The sequence below is a fragment of the Salarias fasciatus genome, chromosome 11, assembly GCF_902148845.1.
Source record: "Salarias fasciatus chromosome 11, fSalaFa1.1, whole genome shotgun sequence".
Classification (NCBI taxonomy): domain Eukaryota; kingdom Metazoa; phylum Chordata; class Actinopteri; order Blenniiformes; family Blenniidae; genus Salarias; species Salarias fasciatus.
The window spans coordinates 10,022,909-10,040,457 of record NC_043755.1 but is presented as its reverse complement, the minus strand read 5'-3'; the positions used below and the strand labels follow the sequence as shown (position 1 = coordinate 10,040,457).

General features: G+C 42.0%; 2 protein-coding genes across 3 annotated transcripts; one reads left to right on the top strand and one right to left on the bottom strand.

The window, feature by feature from the left end:
• The first annotated feature begins 2,817 nt into the window (after positions 1-2,817).
• srsf10a (serine and arginine rich splicing factor 10a) lies at positions 2,818-7,776 on the top strand. 2 transcript variants are annotated; one of them, XM_030101992.1, is made up of 6 exons: positions 2,818-2,997; positions 4,096-4,200; positions 5,049-5,152; positions 5,247-5,415; positions 6,475-6,525; positions 6,605-7,776. In XM_030101992.1, exons 1-6 carry the CDS (start codon positions 2,933-2,935, stop codon positions 6,879-6,881), a joined length of 771 nt encoding a protein of 256 aa, XP_029957852.1. In that variant the 5' UTR covers positions 2,818-2,932; the 3' UTR covers positions 6,882-7,776. The 2 variants fall into 2 exon arrangements, with proteins under 2 accessions (XP_029957852.1, XP_029957851.1); XM_030101991.1 differs by having other exon boundaries at positions 6,602-7,776.
• Positions 7,777-8,391: 615 nt separating this feature from the next.
• On the bottom strand, positions 8,392-12,445 carry pnrc2 (proline-rich nuclear receptor coactivator 2). The gene is made up of 3 exons (XM_030101993.1): positions 12,253-12,445; positions 11,520-11,741; positions 8,392-10,864 (listed from the first exon to the last, which is right to left on the bottom strand). The coding sequence occupies exon 3, from the start codon at positions 10,839-10,841 to the stop codon at positions 10,371-10,373; it is 471 nt and encodes a 156-aa protein (XP_029957853.1). The 5' UTR covers positions 10,842-10,864; positions 11,520-11,741; positions 12,253-12,445; the 3' UTR covers positions 8,392-10,370.
• Between the last annotated feature and the right edge of the window lie 5,104 nt (positions 12,446-17,549).

Sequence of the window (17,549 nt, the reverse complement as noted above, 5' to 3'; positions counted from 1 at the left end):
ACTTGACTTGATTTTTCGAACAAACCAAATATCAACCATGGAATTGATCAGCTGGTCTCTCTACGCAATTGATACGAGTTTTTCAACAAAGAGCACAGGAGCGGGGGATTCTGCCTGTCCGGACGGGACTCGGCATGCTGGATATGTGATGGACGCCCAGGAGAAGTGGAGGGGTGTCACATGCCTGGCACCCCTGTCCGTCGAGGTCATTGTGGATGATTACATTTTCGGATTTATGATGATCGGTCTGCTGCTGATTGGCCGGTGCTGCGACCTGATCCTCTGGAGGATTAAGAAGACCGCCACCACAAAAGACGTCCAAGGGAGGACGGTCTTTTCAAATCAACGGGCAAAAGCTGAGACTGACCGTTTGTGCGAACTCTTTCGAAAGGTGGACATTTTGGGTTATGGACGATTGAGACGCAAGTTGGATGTCACCATCGCCGAGAGGGTTAAGCCAGCTTCTGTCTGAAATGTGGAGAAACCGAGCAAAGGAAGGTCAAACGGCTCCTTCCACACCAAAACAAGATAACTTCTGATTGTGTTTGGCGCCCCTGGAAGACTAAACAAATCCCCCTGAAGATTCAAGACATGACTGATTGCTTTGTCTATTTTCCCTCTCTCACTCTCAGCTGCAACCCAAGTTCACTTTGGACTGCTTCATTCAAGGCCGTCCCGGCAGCTACCATCTGAGTTGGAGCGCAAAGGGGAGGCGGGCCAAACCCCACACACGCGTACACGGACTGATGAACGGAAATGCCACATACATGCCACACACACTCCCTCCCCCATTTTCAACGTCTCCACCACACCTTTCTGCTGACGACTAGTGGTGATGATGTGTTGTGCTGATATAGCTGCGACTGCTGATCCGTTAGTCTGATAGCAACTTGTCTCGTGTTTTTTTGCTATGTATGTGCGCAGGTTGGCTTTTTTTGGTCTCTCACTTCTAATCACGACTCCCTTCGGAACCGTGATCTGAATTGATGTATCTTCCCCCCCCCCCCCCTCCTCCCCTAATTTCTGTCTGAGTTTCTTTAACTCTGTTTCCTTTTCAAGACGGAGCGCCGTAATTGGCTGCCTGGGCGTCTTAAAAATCCATGCAATTTCGTTGCACTTGTAACTTCGGTAACTTGTTGCGATGACAATAAAGACAATTCTGAATTCTAAACTAAAAAAAACACACATCTTATCTTCCATGATGACGGCAGCAGCAGCAGTCAAAACTGTTTTCCCTTCCGGGCAGCAGCACCTGCCGGGCAATAATAAGGTTCTATTTAACACCTTGCGCTAATTGGCTCCTACAAAATCCAATTAGAGACTAGCAACAAATCTAGCCACTTTCCAGTGTAGAGAATTTTCTGGTGTTTTAGAGACTGACTCAAAAGCACATCTAGATCTGCAATTACAGTTCTAAATGAGCAGTGGGTGCTGCTGAGAGCCCCAGGGTCGGGTCAGTATCACCCCAACTCAGAGCAGAGAGGAAACTCACACCACTTCACATCCACACTGCAATTCAATCACATGTGCACAAAGATCCGCCTTGTTTCACAATTTAAAAAAATAAATAATGAAACTGAATTAGGGTTCATCCATAGAGCAAAAGGGCAAAAGCTCACTTGATCTTGATTTTCAGTACGAGTACAGACCGTGAAAGCAGGGCCTCGTGATCCTTCTGACTTTTTGGGTTGTAAGCGGGAGGTGTCAGAAAAGTTACCACAGGGATAACTAGTTATCATCATTTTCTCACAGTGCATTGAGTTTTTGGGGTTTTTGTTTTCAATTGCATTGTATTTTTGGTCAATTTAGATGGTTAATATTGTCAAGTTAAAACCATTTATACAAAAATTTTTTAAAAACATTATCCTTACAGCAACGATAATGATTTACTGGGACTTGTTTCAGAGCAGAAGGTTAGAAACTAAACTAAACTTTAGGAAACTAAAAAAAAAAAAAAAAACCTAAGGTCTCTTTTGGTTCACTTTGCTGGTTCCAAGCCCTTGATAAAGGAGGTGGGTTGCAAGGTGGAGTTATCATTTCCACTCCACATAAGTCTTTTGATGAAATATTATATGCTAACGTTCAACAATACAGGACAAATTTGCTTATTTAATGTGAGTCTAGACTAAGTAGCTAAGTCATGAAGTTATTTTGAGAAGTGACGTCCTATTTCAAAGACAAAATTAAAAAACAAACCAAGAATCAACAGAAGTTCATTTCTATTGTTTTGACACATATTTTGTCTCTCCCTCAGTTTCATTCTTCTCTCCTGCAGCCTTGATTACAATTACATACACATGATCAATTTTGCAAATTAGACTGTGACGTCATGATTTGTATCTACTTTTTGGACAGCCTGTAGCTACTTTGGCTGTACGATACGATAGCAGGTAGAAAAATACAAAAGTACGAAATAAAACAGAAAAAAACGAAAATACGCAGACACATGGAGTGCACTTGCCTGGCTAATTAACCCACCGAAAAGCAGCCCTCTTTAACACATTTCCAACGCAAACAGTTCAGACCATATTTGTTCAATTTAGACAATGTAGCAACAAATTTGCAATATCCTAAAAATCGAAGCAGCACAAACGAAGTGTCCGCTTGACGCAGGCCCTTACCAAGCATAATCACGTCCATGTCACACACGGGTCCCTGTGTGTGTGTGTGTGTGTGTGTGTGTGTGTGTGTGTGTGTGTGTGTGTGTGTGTGTGTGTGTGTGTGTGTGTGTGCGCGCGAGCGCGAGCGCGTCCATGCGGTCCTTCCGCTCGGCGCGTCCTCGCGGCCTCTCAACTCGGCGCATGCGCGGTCTTTCGTTGTGAGTCTTGCCCACGTAGCTGTGCGCGAGCTGTTGTACGTGCGTTAAAAAAGGAAGATAAAGCAGTAATCTGACCCGCGGCCGCTCCGAACCGTAGCTACAAGCGGACAAAAAATGGCGAGATACACGAGGCCTCCAAATTCGTCTCTTTTCGTACGAAATATCTCCGACGAGTCCAGGTATGTGCTAATTTTAGCCGCCCGCGCAGCGTCAGTGGAAGCGCGGCGAAGCTAATGCTCGTCCGCTAGCAGCCATTTAACACTAAAATAGCAAAGAGGCAAGAACTACTGGACCGTGTCCAAACAGAGAGCTGGATCTTCATTTTAACACAATGTGGATCCAATTGCCTGTTTATAAATAGACTGCGGACCGGTTTGTCTGTTAGCACAACACGTAAATAAAACTGAGACGTCGAAGCGAAGTTGAAACGCCGCGATTCTTTTGTTTTCTGGACATTAAACTTCTGTAGCCTCAGTACATTACATTTATGCTTCACTCCAATGTTTATGTAATACCAGCTCTTCTGTTTTTTTTTTCTAGTTGGTAACTGTTTTAATTTTTCGTACTTTTTTCAAAATGTTTGTTAATTTTGTTCTACTTTTAGTTATCTACCCTAAAATTTAAATTTCAGCTGTTCAATTTAATTTCTTCTGTGATGAGTTGGACCAGTGAAGCAGTAGAAAAGTTAAATTGGTTCCTTTTTTTCTGTGCAAAGATATAAAAAAAAAAGAAGTTAACATCTCATAAAATGTTATGTCACACGGTCTGTAGTGGTTAGACGTAGTTATTTGTAAAGATTTATTTTAAAAAAAATGTCCCAGTGCAAAATATAGTAAAATTGTCAGATGCAGCTTTCTGCAATTTTCTTCCTCTTCACTTTTTTTTGCATTGAATTCCTTAACTTTGAGCTTTACTGAGCTGTAGTTGCCTCATATCTACTGAAAAATCTGAATTATCATATGCCACAGTATCTTTTGAGTCTAATTTTTTGCTATTCACATATTCTAATAACCTTGTTAGTGTAATTTGTGTGATTGGTGGTTTCAGGTGACTGTCAAACTTCCACCTTTTCTCCTTCTGGAAAGTACAAATTCTGCATGCTTCTTTTTTGTAGTTGCAGTAAGAGTGTGTATTTAACATCTATAGAGTTGGAAAAGTAATACGATTTGTCTGCTGTTTAAGTATGTGTTGGCACCAACTCCTGTGTATACTGTGAACTCCAGCCAAGTTCACATGGTCGCCAGCAAAATAAATGTGCTTATTTCATGACACTTTAGGCCAGAGGATTTACGACGTGAGTTTGGTCGTTATGGGCCTATTGTAGATGTCTACATTCCACTTGACTTCTATTCACGGCGGCCAAGAGGATTTGCTTACATTCAATATCCTTTATTTCTTTATTTTCTCTCATAACACTTCTAAGCAGAGTATTTATCACTGAACCTGACCTTTTTTTTTTTTTTGGGGGGGGGGAATGGGGGATTCATTTCCTTTCTTTATATTACAGGTGTTTATGCTGTGTGTGTGATTTTATGTCATTTGATATCTGCAGCACTACACCTATTCCTAACCAATATTTCTTCTGTTGTTGCCTTAGAATGATAAAGATACAGTTCTGGAGACCCCACACCAGAGAAAGTTGAAAAGCGGTTGTAGAGTAGATTCAAGCCAAAGACACCCAGGCCACAAGCAGTAGTGGAATTTGGAAAATAAAGAGAGAGCATGAAGATGCAAAGAGAGCACCCAGACTTCCATTTGACTACCAAAGGGAGGAAAAGCAAAGTGTTTATTGGGCAAAGACAAGCAGGAAACCTCAAGTTCTTCTGCCAAGACAATAAAGATCAAGCTGAAGGTGAAAGATCAAGCATGTTAAAGGTAACAAGGCAAAGTTTTTGTATCCTACCCAATCTGATCACTATCAATATTTGTCTTGTCTTCACGATCTGGAATCACAGATGCAACGATTGATTCAGCATTCTGTGTACTAATGACAGTTAATATTCCGGAGGACAATTCATTATGAATTAGTAAATTACTTATTTCATTTTCTGTTCACTTTAAATTGTGCCAAGACTTTTTTTTTCTTCCTCGCTGATGATTTGGTTGCTGTTTGTGTGATTTGGAGCTTCTGACTTGTGTTGCAGCCTATTGCTTGTTGTGCATATCTGCAGTTGTCTGTCCCAACTCTCCAAATTCAAAAAGAAAAAAAAAGACCTTAACAGCACAGCAAGTTTGAGGATGTCCGAGATGCAGAAGACGCTCTGCACAACCTGGACCGGAAATGCGTTTGTGGACGCGAGATCGAGATCCAGTTTGCCCAGGGAGATCGCAAAAGTAGGAACATCTGGCACGAAAGATAAATCTTTTCTCCAGCCCTTGTCAGGAAATGTGGTTAACTCAAGTTTTGATGTCCCGTCTGTCTCTTCAGCCCCGAACCAGATGAAAGCCAAGGAGCGCCATTCCCCTCGTAGCTTCTCCCGCTATGACGATGAAAGGGACAACCGCCGGAGACGCTCCAGGAGCCGCAGTTATGATCGCCGCAGGTCCCGGAGTCCGTCTTTTGAGCGTCGTCCTCGAAGGTCCGAGAGTCCCAGAGAGTGAGTGTTTTTCTGTTGATTAGCTGCTATTTATCTACAACAGACATCTATAACAGTGTTTGCTTGTTGACCTGTAATGCTCTTGTTAGCAATGTTCAACTGAAATGCTGTATCCTGCCAATTTGCTTTCACTTACCCAAGATGCATTTCCAGTGGAACACAGTCTATTTTGTTTGTTTATGGATTGTGGTTAATAAGGTTGGTATACCTCGGTCTGAAAATGATTGAATTACTGATGTGTGAGGCATGAAATCGCGAAACCGATGTGTGGAGAGTGTTAAAAAAAAAAAGAAGAGAGAGAGAAAGAAGCTCACTACAGAAAAGGTTTTAAGAGTAAGGACTGTGTTGGCCTCTGCCTGGAATAGAGAGCTTGTTGCATAAAGGAAAACCTCCAATATGAGGTCCAAACATTTTTAAAAGCAGCACTCTGTCAGAAACAGAAACAGGGTTTATTGCCGAGTACAGTAGCCTGTTCGAGGAAGTTGTTTTGGTGGAGGTGCAAACGTAGACAAAATTATATATTCTTAATTCTGCTTTTAAAAAAAATCCTGTTCAATTCTCAATATGTTCATACCAAGCTTCAGAACAACCAGATTACATTTGAAGTTTTTTAAAAAAAGAAAATAAAATGAGGCCGGTTTATGTTAGAATTCTATTCATTAGAAATGGAAGTCAGATTCTTACAGGGACAATATTGAAGATGCATGTAATTCTTCTTTCATCCACTGTGGGGTAGCAGTGAGTCACTATCAGTTTCTGCAGATTGGTTTGTGGGGAAATCTTGTCCCTTGTGTTCTGTATTCTTTTCTCACAGACATGAGTGTCAGTGACTCACTACAACATTGTGGAGTATAGGGTTATTAGACTGGCTGGTGCTTGTGATGTTTTTCTTTAGCTGTGTACTTGAGCAGTGAACTGAATATAGTCGCATTCTGTGGTTTGCATTTCATATAAACAAAACATGACAGATGTTATAAATAGAAAGGCTCAATTTTCTGTTGTCATTCATACAGTAGGTGTACAGTAACTCAAGTGTATTGTTCCTTCTTCCCTCTACAGCTCTCGGGCCTACGGTCGACACAGATACCCCAGAGGCCACGAAAATGAGAAGTAAGCCTCTGGTCTGCTCTTCAGTGTTTACTCTATATTTAATTAGCACTCTGAGCAATAATCATAATATTCCCAGCAGGTACAGAGGTCCTCCCCGGGACCACCACAGGCCTCACCACGAACCGGCCTCTCGCAGCCGCTCTGCCTCGCGCTCCCCCTCACCCCCCAGGCCCACCAGACCCAAAGGCAAAAAGAGCCCGTCCAGGTCCCACAGCCCGGTCGAGGACTTCCAGCCCACCTCCAGCTCCCAGAATCAGTTTGTGGGGCGATCTCCGTCGCGCTCCATGTCTCGCTCCATGTCCCGATCGCGGTCTCGCTCCAGATCCTGGGCCGGACGCAAGTCTGGGGGCCACTAACTGGCTAGTTGTTCCTCCAGAAACCCCCAGCGTGCGTGTGTGTGTGTGTGTATCTGAGGATGTTTCTGTTCAGTCGAAATATAGTCTCTTTTACACAAAGGTTTGTTTCATGGTTGTTACAGTAGATGGGGCTGTGCTGCCGTTCAGACTGTTTTAGTGGAGCCATAGATGCAAGAATGATGGAAAAAAGTAACCTGGCACCTGTTGTGTCTCATGAAACGAGTGGTTTGTAAAAGTCACATGATCTAGCATAGGTTTGTCTAAATAGCTAAAAAAAAGAATCTTTGTGTAAAAGGGTCTAATCACTCAAACTTTAGGGCCCTCTGCTTGTATTTGTTCATGTCATTGTTTAGGAATCTATTGCCAAAAGAGCAGCAGGGGCGATGTTTTCTTTTTGTGTTTCACTTTTCTTTTAAGTGGAAAGACGCCGAAGTGAATCATGGAAGCACAGTTTTGTTGTATATTTGTATGTGTGCTGTGTGGGGTACAAAAAAAAATGGAGATATGACTAGTTTTGGTATTGCCAATTATACTTTTGTACTTTGCGTCAGCAATACTTACATACATGGTTTGTGAACGTGTGGTCTGACTCATTTTAGTTGTGTTTATGTAAACAGAAATCCAAATTACACTCAAGTCAGGACTGATTTGTCAGTATTTACCAAGTGATCCGGCTTTATGTGCCTGGTTTCATGGGCAGTTTTATTTCCTGCAGGCAAACAGTATCCTATAATACCTGTCAGTTGTACCTAATACCATATAAAGTATTTTATGTTCACAATGAGGTACAAATATTTTTTTCTGCATCTGTCAAGTGAATGGAACAAAGTATCCCTTAGAGACCCTGTCCTGCAGGTTTAACCCGGTGTTGTCAATAAAAAACAGTGGATTCTTACCGTGTTGTGTTCTGGGTCGTGCAAAAAAAAAAAAACATTCCGACAGCTTGAAAATGGCTGTCATGTTACTATAAAGTGTTTCAGTATCATATATGAAGCTCTGCTACTATCGCCTGTGTCTGACTTATGCTGCAGTATTTATACTTAAAGTAAGTGATCTCTCCTATCCGAAAACAGACAAAATGACACTCAGACAGAAGTAGGGGGGAGGGAGAGGGATTTATTCTTTTCTTTTTCTTTTTTTTGTAAAGTTTGTCAATTCATTGTTTTTGTTTTTTCTTCTTTTTTTCACAAATTCATTCCAATCTTCAGTGGGGCACATTGTTACATTTCTTTTTCATATGGTGACATTGTATCGAGGGGACAAATTAGTAGCCAATTCATTACAGCGTTACAAATTTCGAGTGAGGAGACTTTGCCATGCACAACTCAATCTGGGCAAGAAATAAAATGCTTACATGAAGAATCTGGAGAAGGCAAGTACTTAAAAACAGCATGGAGCCGGATTCAGGCGTCAGCTGGCGGAAGAACAGCTGAGACCTGAAAGTGGCTCTGGAGAGAAAGTTTGGTCAACTTTTGAGATAGCCGCCAAATAAAAGAGGTTTCAGCATGAGTTTTAACTTAGGCACAAGGTTTGTCAACTTAAGATTAAAAGCATCACGCTTATACACTGTAAGCACATTCAAGACTCAAATTTGTACATAAGCAAGTCTCCTACAATCCAATTGTTTCGATTTCGTTGCAGTTTTACTTAATTTGCACTTATAGCATTTTCGCCCTGCGCTGCACAATATAAAACAATAAAAAAAACATGTGCAAGATCTCTGGAAAGACTACAGCGCAGGGCTTCTGTCAAATGCTAGAGGCAGGTTTTTTATTTTTTTTTAACAAAAATATTCTTTCTGTATTGAAGTCAAGACACGTCCTTAGCATGTCTTATACATTCAGTGTTATTACTAAAAATACTTTTGTCAGACAGGCCTCAAATTCGGCCTGTAAATGTACATATGCTACAAGTACTTTATACATTTTATTATTTACATGGCTCTTTAACAGACACTAACAACCTCTCCTATTTTGTTTTGTTATCTTAACGCCGGCCGCTCACGGCTCCAATTCTGCAAAGAGAGCAATAAGAGCTTTTATAGAGGATTGAGACACAAAAATAGAGAATCCATAGGAAGATAGTCAATTACGCCTCCATCATTTCAATAGCATTCTGGTCTGTAACTCAGGAAAAACAACAGTCTGATTGAAGTGCAAGAAGGTAAACAAGAGGAAGAGGCATGGGCAGCAAGTGTCTAGAGATTACGCAATGGTCAATAATTGAGACCTGTTTTGTAAACACAAACAACAGCGTCTTGCCTCGGATTAGCCCCCAAAAGGGCAATTCCTCTTCAGAAACCGTCCTCAGCTCTGCCTCACCTTGCACACAAATGCACACAGCCAACAGAGCCACGTCGAGTCAAAACTCATCAGTCCCGCATCTTAGCATGGCTCTCTTCCGCATGTTGAAGCTGCTGCGCTGCCCTGAGGAGGCAGAGACTGAGGGGTAATAACAGTGCTGATTGGAACAGGTGAACAGCGAGGCGGCCCGAAAGGCCACCGGCCAGCCGTTCACTGCAGTCTGGTAAAGTTTGTAGTGGCGAAGGCGTCGGCGCCAAGCCACGCAGAGGATGTCCAAAATAAAGAAAAACAGCAATACATTGCTTTGGTAACACACAGCAATTCATATATCTTTCAACCACAACAAAAAAGGACATGTACAAAATAATGCTATGATAGAGTGCCGCAGACCAGAGACACACAACTCCTATAGTGCATGTGCGCACAGCGCAATAAAAAAAGGATACAGGAGTTGGTGTTCAAAGGCCAGTGTGCCATGGTCTCTTATTACCCTTCGTCTGAGGTTACACTTCTCACTTGTCCTTTACCACTACAGCTCATTACCTCCAGTAAAAGAACTTTTTCCCTGCAGAATTGCAGCTAAGTGCTTTGTTTTTTTCCATCCCAAACAAGGAGTGCAGTACTCTTAAGAAAAGAAGATGGGCCCTTGTCATAAAATGCTACAAATGTGAACTTGCTTTAGCACCTGAAGCTTCAGAGGCAACTCCAAAGTCTCATCATAAAACCTATGTAAATGAAAAGGCATGTCTGTCCACAGAAATGGACCGTAAAAGTGTTGGGAATTTACCTGAACGACACCACAGTCCTTGTTTGGGGAGGAAAACGGCACTCAATCTGCCTTAACAGCCAACATTGAAAAACAACAAAACAAAATAGAAGTAAAAAGGATATCCAGTTTGTCAGTCACAAAAACTGACTCCACTGAAAACATCGCCGACCAGCAAGGCTACAGGGCTGTAATAGTTTTAAAAGGTGTTTTGCTTTGTGTTTTTAAAAGGATGTTAAACATTAAACAGCAAAAGGCTGCCATAATTACTTATTAACCTTAAGTGAGGTTACGTTTAAAAAGAACTAAAAGTATTACAGCACTGGGGCGTTCCTGGTGGGTGGATGACTCAACAGAGTCCCAGTCCATGCATTATGTTGGGTTTATTTTTTTTCTAAAGATCAATTGTGGGCATCCTTCTCAGGCCTGCACCTTCAGGAGGCTCTTCAGCTGGAAGGTCATCATCTCCCTGTGATCACAGGAGCCTATTGGGAAAGACACCCAGTGGCTGGGGGGTTTGGGTAACACGCTGGGTGAGGGTGGCTCGCTGAACTTTGGCCCCGCATAGCTTGGACTGCCCTGGGTGGCCAGAAGCGTGTTGAGGTGAGACACTGCGCCCTCCCAGTTCTGATCGTAATTGGTGGCAAAACGGCCAGAAGCACTCTTCTCTGCAGACGCGGCCTGCCGCGCCTCAGGAGACCTGTGGTAGGCAGCGCCTTTGTCGCTCCGGCGGTGGCCATGGTGGTGAAGGCCCCCAGCCCCTCCTGTAGATGCTCCTGCTCCGTTCTGGTCACGGCTCCTCTGCTTCGCCCGGCCAAGTTGATGGTTCTTCTTGGGCAACGGACGTTCTGGGTGGGAAACTGGAATGTTGTACCTCTCACCACCTCCCATACTGCTTCAGCACTACGTGTCACCTAGATATAAAAAATACTTCGGTCAGGGTTGAAACCTTTTACTCATTATAAATACATTAGAAGATCCACTAGCAGGGGACGGAAGTCTTAGGTAAAGAAAGCAAGCATCAAGACTGCAAATGTCATTCTATTATCCATGTGAGGTGAACTAAAGCACAGGGATGTCAACACACATTATCAAAAAAAAAAAAAAAAAAAAAGGATCATCTCAAATAAGAGGTTCCTAAAATATGCAGTCATTAGAAAAGCATGTTAAGAAGTGATGACCAAAGCCAGCGCCTAATGAAATGTGTGGTATAAACAATATGTACCACTGGAATTAAATGTAAGTTAGTATAGAATAAAATTTACAACATAATGATCAATTCCTATGATAACCCAAAACACAATGACGTCACCACAAAGCATGTAAAATCCGACTTCAAATGCAGATTTAAAAATTACTTAAATTCATTCTTAATAAAGTCGTGTTGTGTGATGGTGTATTCATCTGCGGGATATAAACACCGTGCACAGTGCACGCACACTTGCGCCGCCTCCGAAAAACAACAAGTACGCTGGCTACGTGCAGAAACAGCAGACAGTCAGGACCGCCCCTCCCCTCCCCCACACGCTCTGCGAGAAAAACAGCCCCAGCCCCCTCTGCTCCTCTCACCTCTTTGTTGTCAGAAAGTTGACGGAGCTGAGCTGTCTTCTCTTCAATCTCTCCCCTCCGACCGGGCCCCAGGTCCTCGAAGTAGTTCTCTGTCTACTTCTCGCTGCACTTCTGTGTCCAGCAAGGTCTGAGGTTTTCATGTGACAAGGAGCGTTGTTATCTCGCAGGGCCGAGTTGAACATCAATTCACCTCGGCACACGATGCTCCAAGAAGTCGACCTCCTTTACAAACCACGAAAAAAAAAGAGGAAATGATCGATTAGCAGCGATAAGGAGGTGAAATCTCACCGTTTGATTGCAAGCTGGTGCTTAATTGTCGTGTAACAAAGCATTAATACGGCTCGCAGTCAACTGCCTATTTGTGAGTGCGTCATCACAGAAATCGATACTCAGCATAATAGTATCTCCTCTTTTTTGGAATTTCCCTATGTGGCTAAAATAACTTTTATGGGATGAATATTTCATCAAGACATCACAACACAACATTACATAAGAAATCTGCGTCAGTGCGTCGCATTTTAAATGCGGCTTAGCGGCAGCCGCTCTGAGCGCAGTTTACTTTCGGTCACAAAAACGAACACGTCGTTCCCATAATCCAGTCATATGTGGTAAGCTATATGAATAGCAAGCGAAAATATGTTTTTATAATTTGGGTCACTTGACTTTGGCACCGAACCAAAACAAAGGAACTGAACTCAATATGGCGACGAAGGCAATAAACTGCTCCTCTTACCGACTTCTTCGGGCTTGGTTGTTGAAGCCCTTCGTCAAAAAATGAATGTGTTTCGCCTTCTGAAAACCCTCGGCGGAGTCCGTAGGAACCACAGCAAAGCTATATTTCCTACAAATCCGTCTCCCCGAGAGGCTTTACCAGATGTCAAACCGCGGTTGTTGGAAACCGCCTCTCTCCTCTCCCGACTCTCTGAATTGCAACAAAATGGAATCTACAGCGGCGATAAGTAGTCCGTTCAGACACCGATCTGACCAATCAGGAGCCGAGGACGAGCCCACCGACCAATCGGCGAGCAGACGGCTAGACGCATTCACGCCTGTTGCCAGACCGATGGCGTCAGTGCACGCGCCTCCTTTCGTGTCCTTTGTTGGTGCTTCGGGTATTTCCTGAGAGAAGTGAGGGAATCAAACCGAAAACAACAGTCTTGCGCCACTAAAACCTCACATTTTATCCAAATACACAGTCAACAACGCTTCATGCTCGGACCAACACATCATTAGAGTTTCCTTAAGTGTAGTTCAATGATATGTAATATTGTTTTAATCAAAAATGCTGATTTGAAGAACCAATTGTGTTTCTGTTACAGGAAATACTGTCGTTTCTTCATATTTCCGGTGTATGGATGTTAAACCAGTTGTGTGGCCTTGAAACTGCTGCAACAGGCTGTAATAACACAGCAGCTCTTGACTGTGACCTGACCATCCCCCCACATCTCACACACACTGGTCATCTTTTTACAACTGGTATGAGAGTCAAGACCTGAGGTTATTTATTCCACATGTGAACAACATACAGCTTTACAGGGTAGATGTTTGGAGTGGATAGACAAACTGCAAGGACATGTAAACAAGTCATTGAGGCTTTTTAAAGAAAGTCTTTTTTTTTCAAATGGTGTTCAGCTGACTTAAAGGTACAGTGTGTATTTTTAAGGCAGCACATGAAAGGAACAGTATGCCTAAATGATAAAAAAAAAATTCACTTGCACAATCGATAGTAATGGTGAGTCAGTCTTTCCTTTCGCTGACACTCAGTGGTTTCCAAAAGCCTTGAACGCTGTTCCTCTTTGTCAGTACTTGAAACAAGATGGATGCCAACATGAGTAATGACAATATCTTGTGAAATGAAATGTTGCTACAAGATGAGAGAGCAGACTGTTTGCAGTACAATACAGACATATTCAAGGTGCCAGGCAGCATAATCGACTTAAACAGAAAAATTCCATTTCATACATTTGTTCTCTTGAAGTAGTGTTTGTTTGTGTGTGTGTGTGTGTGTGTGTGTGTGTGTGTGTGTGTGTGTGTGTGTGTGTTTGTGTGTGTGTGTGTGTGTGTGTGTGTGTGTGTGTGTGTGTGGTGGGCAGTAGTGAGAGATCTGGATTTAGGAATGGTAGTTTGCAGATTCCATTCGCACAGTGGAAAGTTCACATCTGTGGCTCCCTGAGCAAGACCTCTGAGCTCAGCTCTCTGGAGCCTCACAATGTGGCTGATCAACACATCCTGGAAACAGGATGGGTCATTACAAAAAAAGATGATTCAAAGCATTAATTAATAAAGGAGGCTTTCTTTATAACTTCGGTAACTTGTTGCAATGACAATAAAGACTATTCTAATTCTAATTCTTTTTTATTTGTTTCTTATAAAAAAGTATAATGGACTGCAGCAAGATCAAAGTTTAAAAAACTAACCTTACTACCATATAATATTAATAATGCAGAATAAGAAAGGATCTATATGCGCGCACGTGTGTGTGTGTGTGTGTGTGTGTGTGTGTGTGTGTGTGTGTGTGTGTGTGTGTGTGTGTGTGTGTGTGTGTGTGTGTGTGTGTGTGTGTGTGTTCTCGTATTTCTATCCTTGTTGGGGCCAAATGTCCCCACAAGGATAGCAAAACGTGGAACGACGTGCCTTGTGGGGACCTTTTTCCGGTCCTAAGAAGGAGAAACAGTGTTTTCTTGACCATGTTGTTGTTACTGAAAAAAGTAAAAGTGCAAAAACATTTCTTTAGGGTTAGGCTTTGTTGTGGTGTGGGTTAGGGTTAGGGTAAGGGTCAGGGTTAGGGGCTAGACATGAATGGGAGTCAATGGAAGGTCCCCACAAGGATAGAAATACGAGACTGCGTGTGTGTGTGTGTGTGTGTGTGTGTGTGTGTGTGTGTGTGTGTGTGTGTGTGTGTGTGCCATAAAGTGAGAGAGTTCACTACAATACCGCCATGCAGCTCACTAGTGATATTGATGTGGCTGTTAGGTAAAGATATTTCACAAGACGTTTCATGACTATCCTGCCTATTTTATAAGTTGAAGGATAGACTGAGATATTACAGTCTGGAAATGTGGGCGTGAATCTAAAGTCACCTGTTAATATTAAATATCCTTGCCTTACAAGTATAATGTTACATCCACAAAAGTATGGAGACAAAACTTGGCTTTTTAGCTATTTTAGATATTTGAGTTTAAAAGAATTTAAAGTAAAAGCACCGTACTCGTTTAAAAAAGAGTTACATTATTCACATTCTCTGAGAGAATTGCATAATAGCGGTATTTATAGGTTGATTAAATATAGAAAGTATGAAATAACAGCTGAAGAGTCACTATGCTTTCCTTAATTTGCTTTCTATGTGCTTTTTGCACACTGCTGATTGTCTTCTGATCTGCCTTTTTATGGACTTTGCCCAGTGACGGGGTGTCATAAAGTCAACCAGTCAGATTTATGGGACTGGGCAGGTTGGATTTTATAAAACGCAGAGCACTCGGCAGGTTAACCATGATCCAAGTCCATGGCCAACATATCCTTTCTTGTTTAAAGCCTCTGGCATTTTTTAAAACAAGTTGTGCAACCCTGTCTTTGTCAGCTGACGTGCGCCATGGAAGGACACTCCCCACAGCAGGGCAGGCGTCGAAGGGGGCTGTGCCTGTGAAGAGTCGACTATGTAAGGAAAGTAGGTCACTGAAAGGCCTCTGTGGGTCACGCAGAAGGTAGGAGGTGAACAAATTACCATATCTGACTGGTGGCAAAGGGCAGCGGCGTAAACAGATCGCTGAGTAAATGTTTGGCAGCCGGAGAGTGGAACGGAAAGATCGCAAAGCTGCCAGGTTCTCCATTTGTTCCCACACTGTTAGACTTAACAAGTACAGGTACTGGGTTTGAATGATCAATGGGAAAATCCCCTTTCACTTGGTTTTCAAATCGAATGCATGGAATTCCCACATAGGAAGAAGTGAGAAAGAACTGAAACAGTTTTTCTCGATGCAGCAAAATGTTGAGCTTGTTAAAACTTAATAAACCCTGCAAGAAAATGTAAAATTGATCATTTTTTTTTATTGGAACACATCTATCAATTTTCAGTCCAATGATATAACACAAATTCTTTTTGATATAACACAAATTGTTTTTGGTTTGCACATTCTTTAGAATGTGCAAACCAAAAACAAACCTGCAGCGATGATCACATCAATGCAACTGGAGTATCAGCCTGAATGTATGCTCAGACTACAATAAATAAGTTACAATATTGACCATTACCTTGTGTTTTCAACATGAACAAAGTGGGATATTTGAGGTCCACTCCTAACACAAACACTTTAGATACATCACTGATTACTTTGTTCCCTGTTAACTCAAACATATTTCACATTTGAAGCTGTTATGTGATTGTTACATAACATACAGATGAACTGTGAAATAAGTAAACAAATACATTTTCTGTTCCTCAAGGCTGGCAGGGGTTGAGATATGGTGACTGGGTTGTTTGTTTTTGATTAGATATCATTTCAGGCAAGGTCACACCAATCCAAGGGTAGCCCAGGGTTCATGTCATGTTTTGACCAGGGCAGTTTAGCATTTCAATAGGCATTCAAGTTCAAAGTCCACAGCCGTATTGTCACGCATTCCAGGCACTATATCATTCGGATAATGTATCTTTCAACACAGCATTTGTAATTACTGTTGCCGATACAATTCTTTGTGTCTGTGGGAAGAGGGTGTCATGTGTGTTTTTGTGATGGTTGCATCCCTGTAAATGATGTGATTTGACTGTGTGAAGACTAGATTGCAAAATAATTTGTGAGAGACTCATCCTACACTAATTTAACTCTGATCAAGAAAAAAAAAAATAAAACAACACATCAACATTTTACTCCCATTTGTTACCTGTTACCAGCGGCACTTCTCATTATTACCATGCAAACTCAGGCTTTCTGGCTGCAACGTTTAAATTTCCAAATGTCACTAATGTAAGTCTCATTATACATCCATCCATACATACGTACATACATTTTTTTCTTTACCACTTAATCCATATGGCACCACGATGCCAGTATAGAGAGCAAAGAAATCCAAAGGTGCAACTTCCTCCAGCTCTCCTGTGAGAATCCCAGGCTTCACCCAGACCAAACCAGAAACATGATCTCTCCAGTCAGTCCTGGGCCGACCTCAGAGCCTCCTCCCAGTCGGATTCGCCTTATAAGCCTCTAAAGGGAGGCAACCAGGGGACATCTTAATTAGGAGTAGTTGAACAGGACAACATCAGCTGTAAAAAACAATGTCACAGCATCTTACACATCAGCTTAACCCAACATGGAGCTGCTGATGGATGATCCCAGCTGACAGTAAGAAATAGCATCCTGGACAGCCTGGTTACTGTATATTGATATTATCGAGACAGGCTGAGGGATGTAATCCAAAGCAGTGGAAGAGCTACTTTCACAACCAGAGTTACTTTCTTTTTTCTTGTAACTATTAAAGGACCTCAGTTTCCTATTGAAGAAGCTTTCATTACCACCATTAAAGCACTAAGAGAAAGAGCTTCGGATGTTTTCTGATGTGTTTTCATTCCGAGGTAGCCACAGTGGATCAACGTAAATCCAAATGTTTATCTTGACACAGATTCTGGGGTGAAGAGCTTTGCTCAGGAATGAACAGTGGTGACCTGTCAGCAGTAGGAAATGATCCAGAACGTCCTGTTTCAAGCTTGTTTCCCTAACCTTTAGTCTGCTTTTCAGTTTTGCTGTTTGTCATCTCTGTGTCTAACTCTACATTGAATGCTAACATTGCCCTTATAACTAAAATGGTTCTCTGAACTCTGAAGTGAATTTCTAAAGTGATGCACCTAAACTTGATGCTCCTTTTTGTTTTACGCTTCCAGAAAATGTACCATAGGCAAGCAAGTGTCAGTATTTATTAAGTTTGTAACACTGTTTTACAAATAAATCCAGTAAAGGCTTATAGAGAACTTATCATTTACAGGAAATTGGAAGGGAAATAATCAACATAATTATATTACTGCTAAATACGAAGCTATTTCAT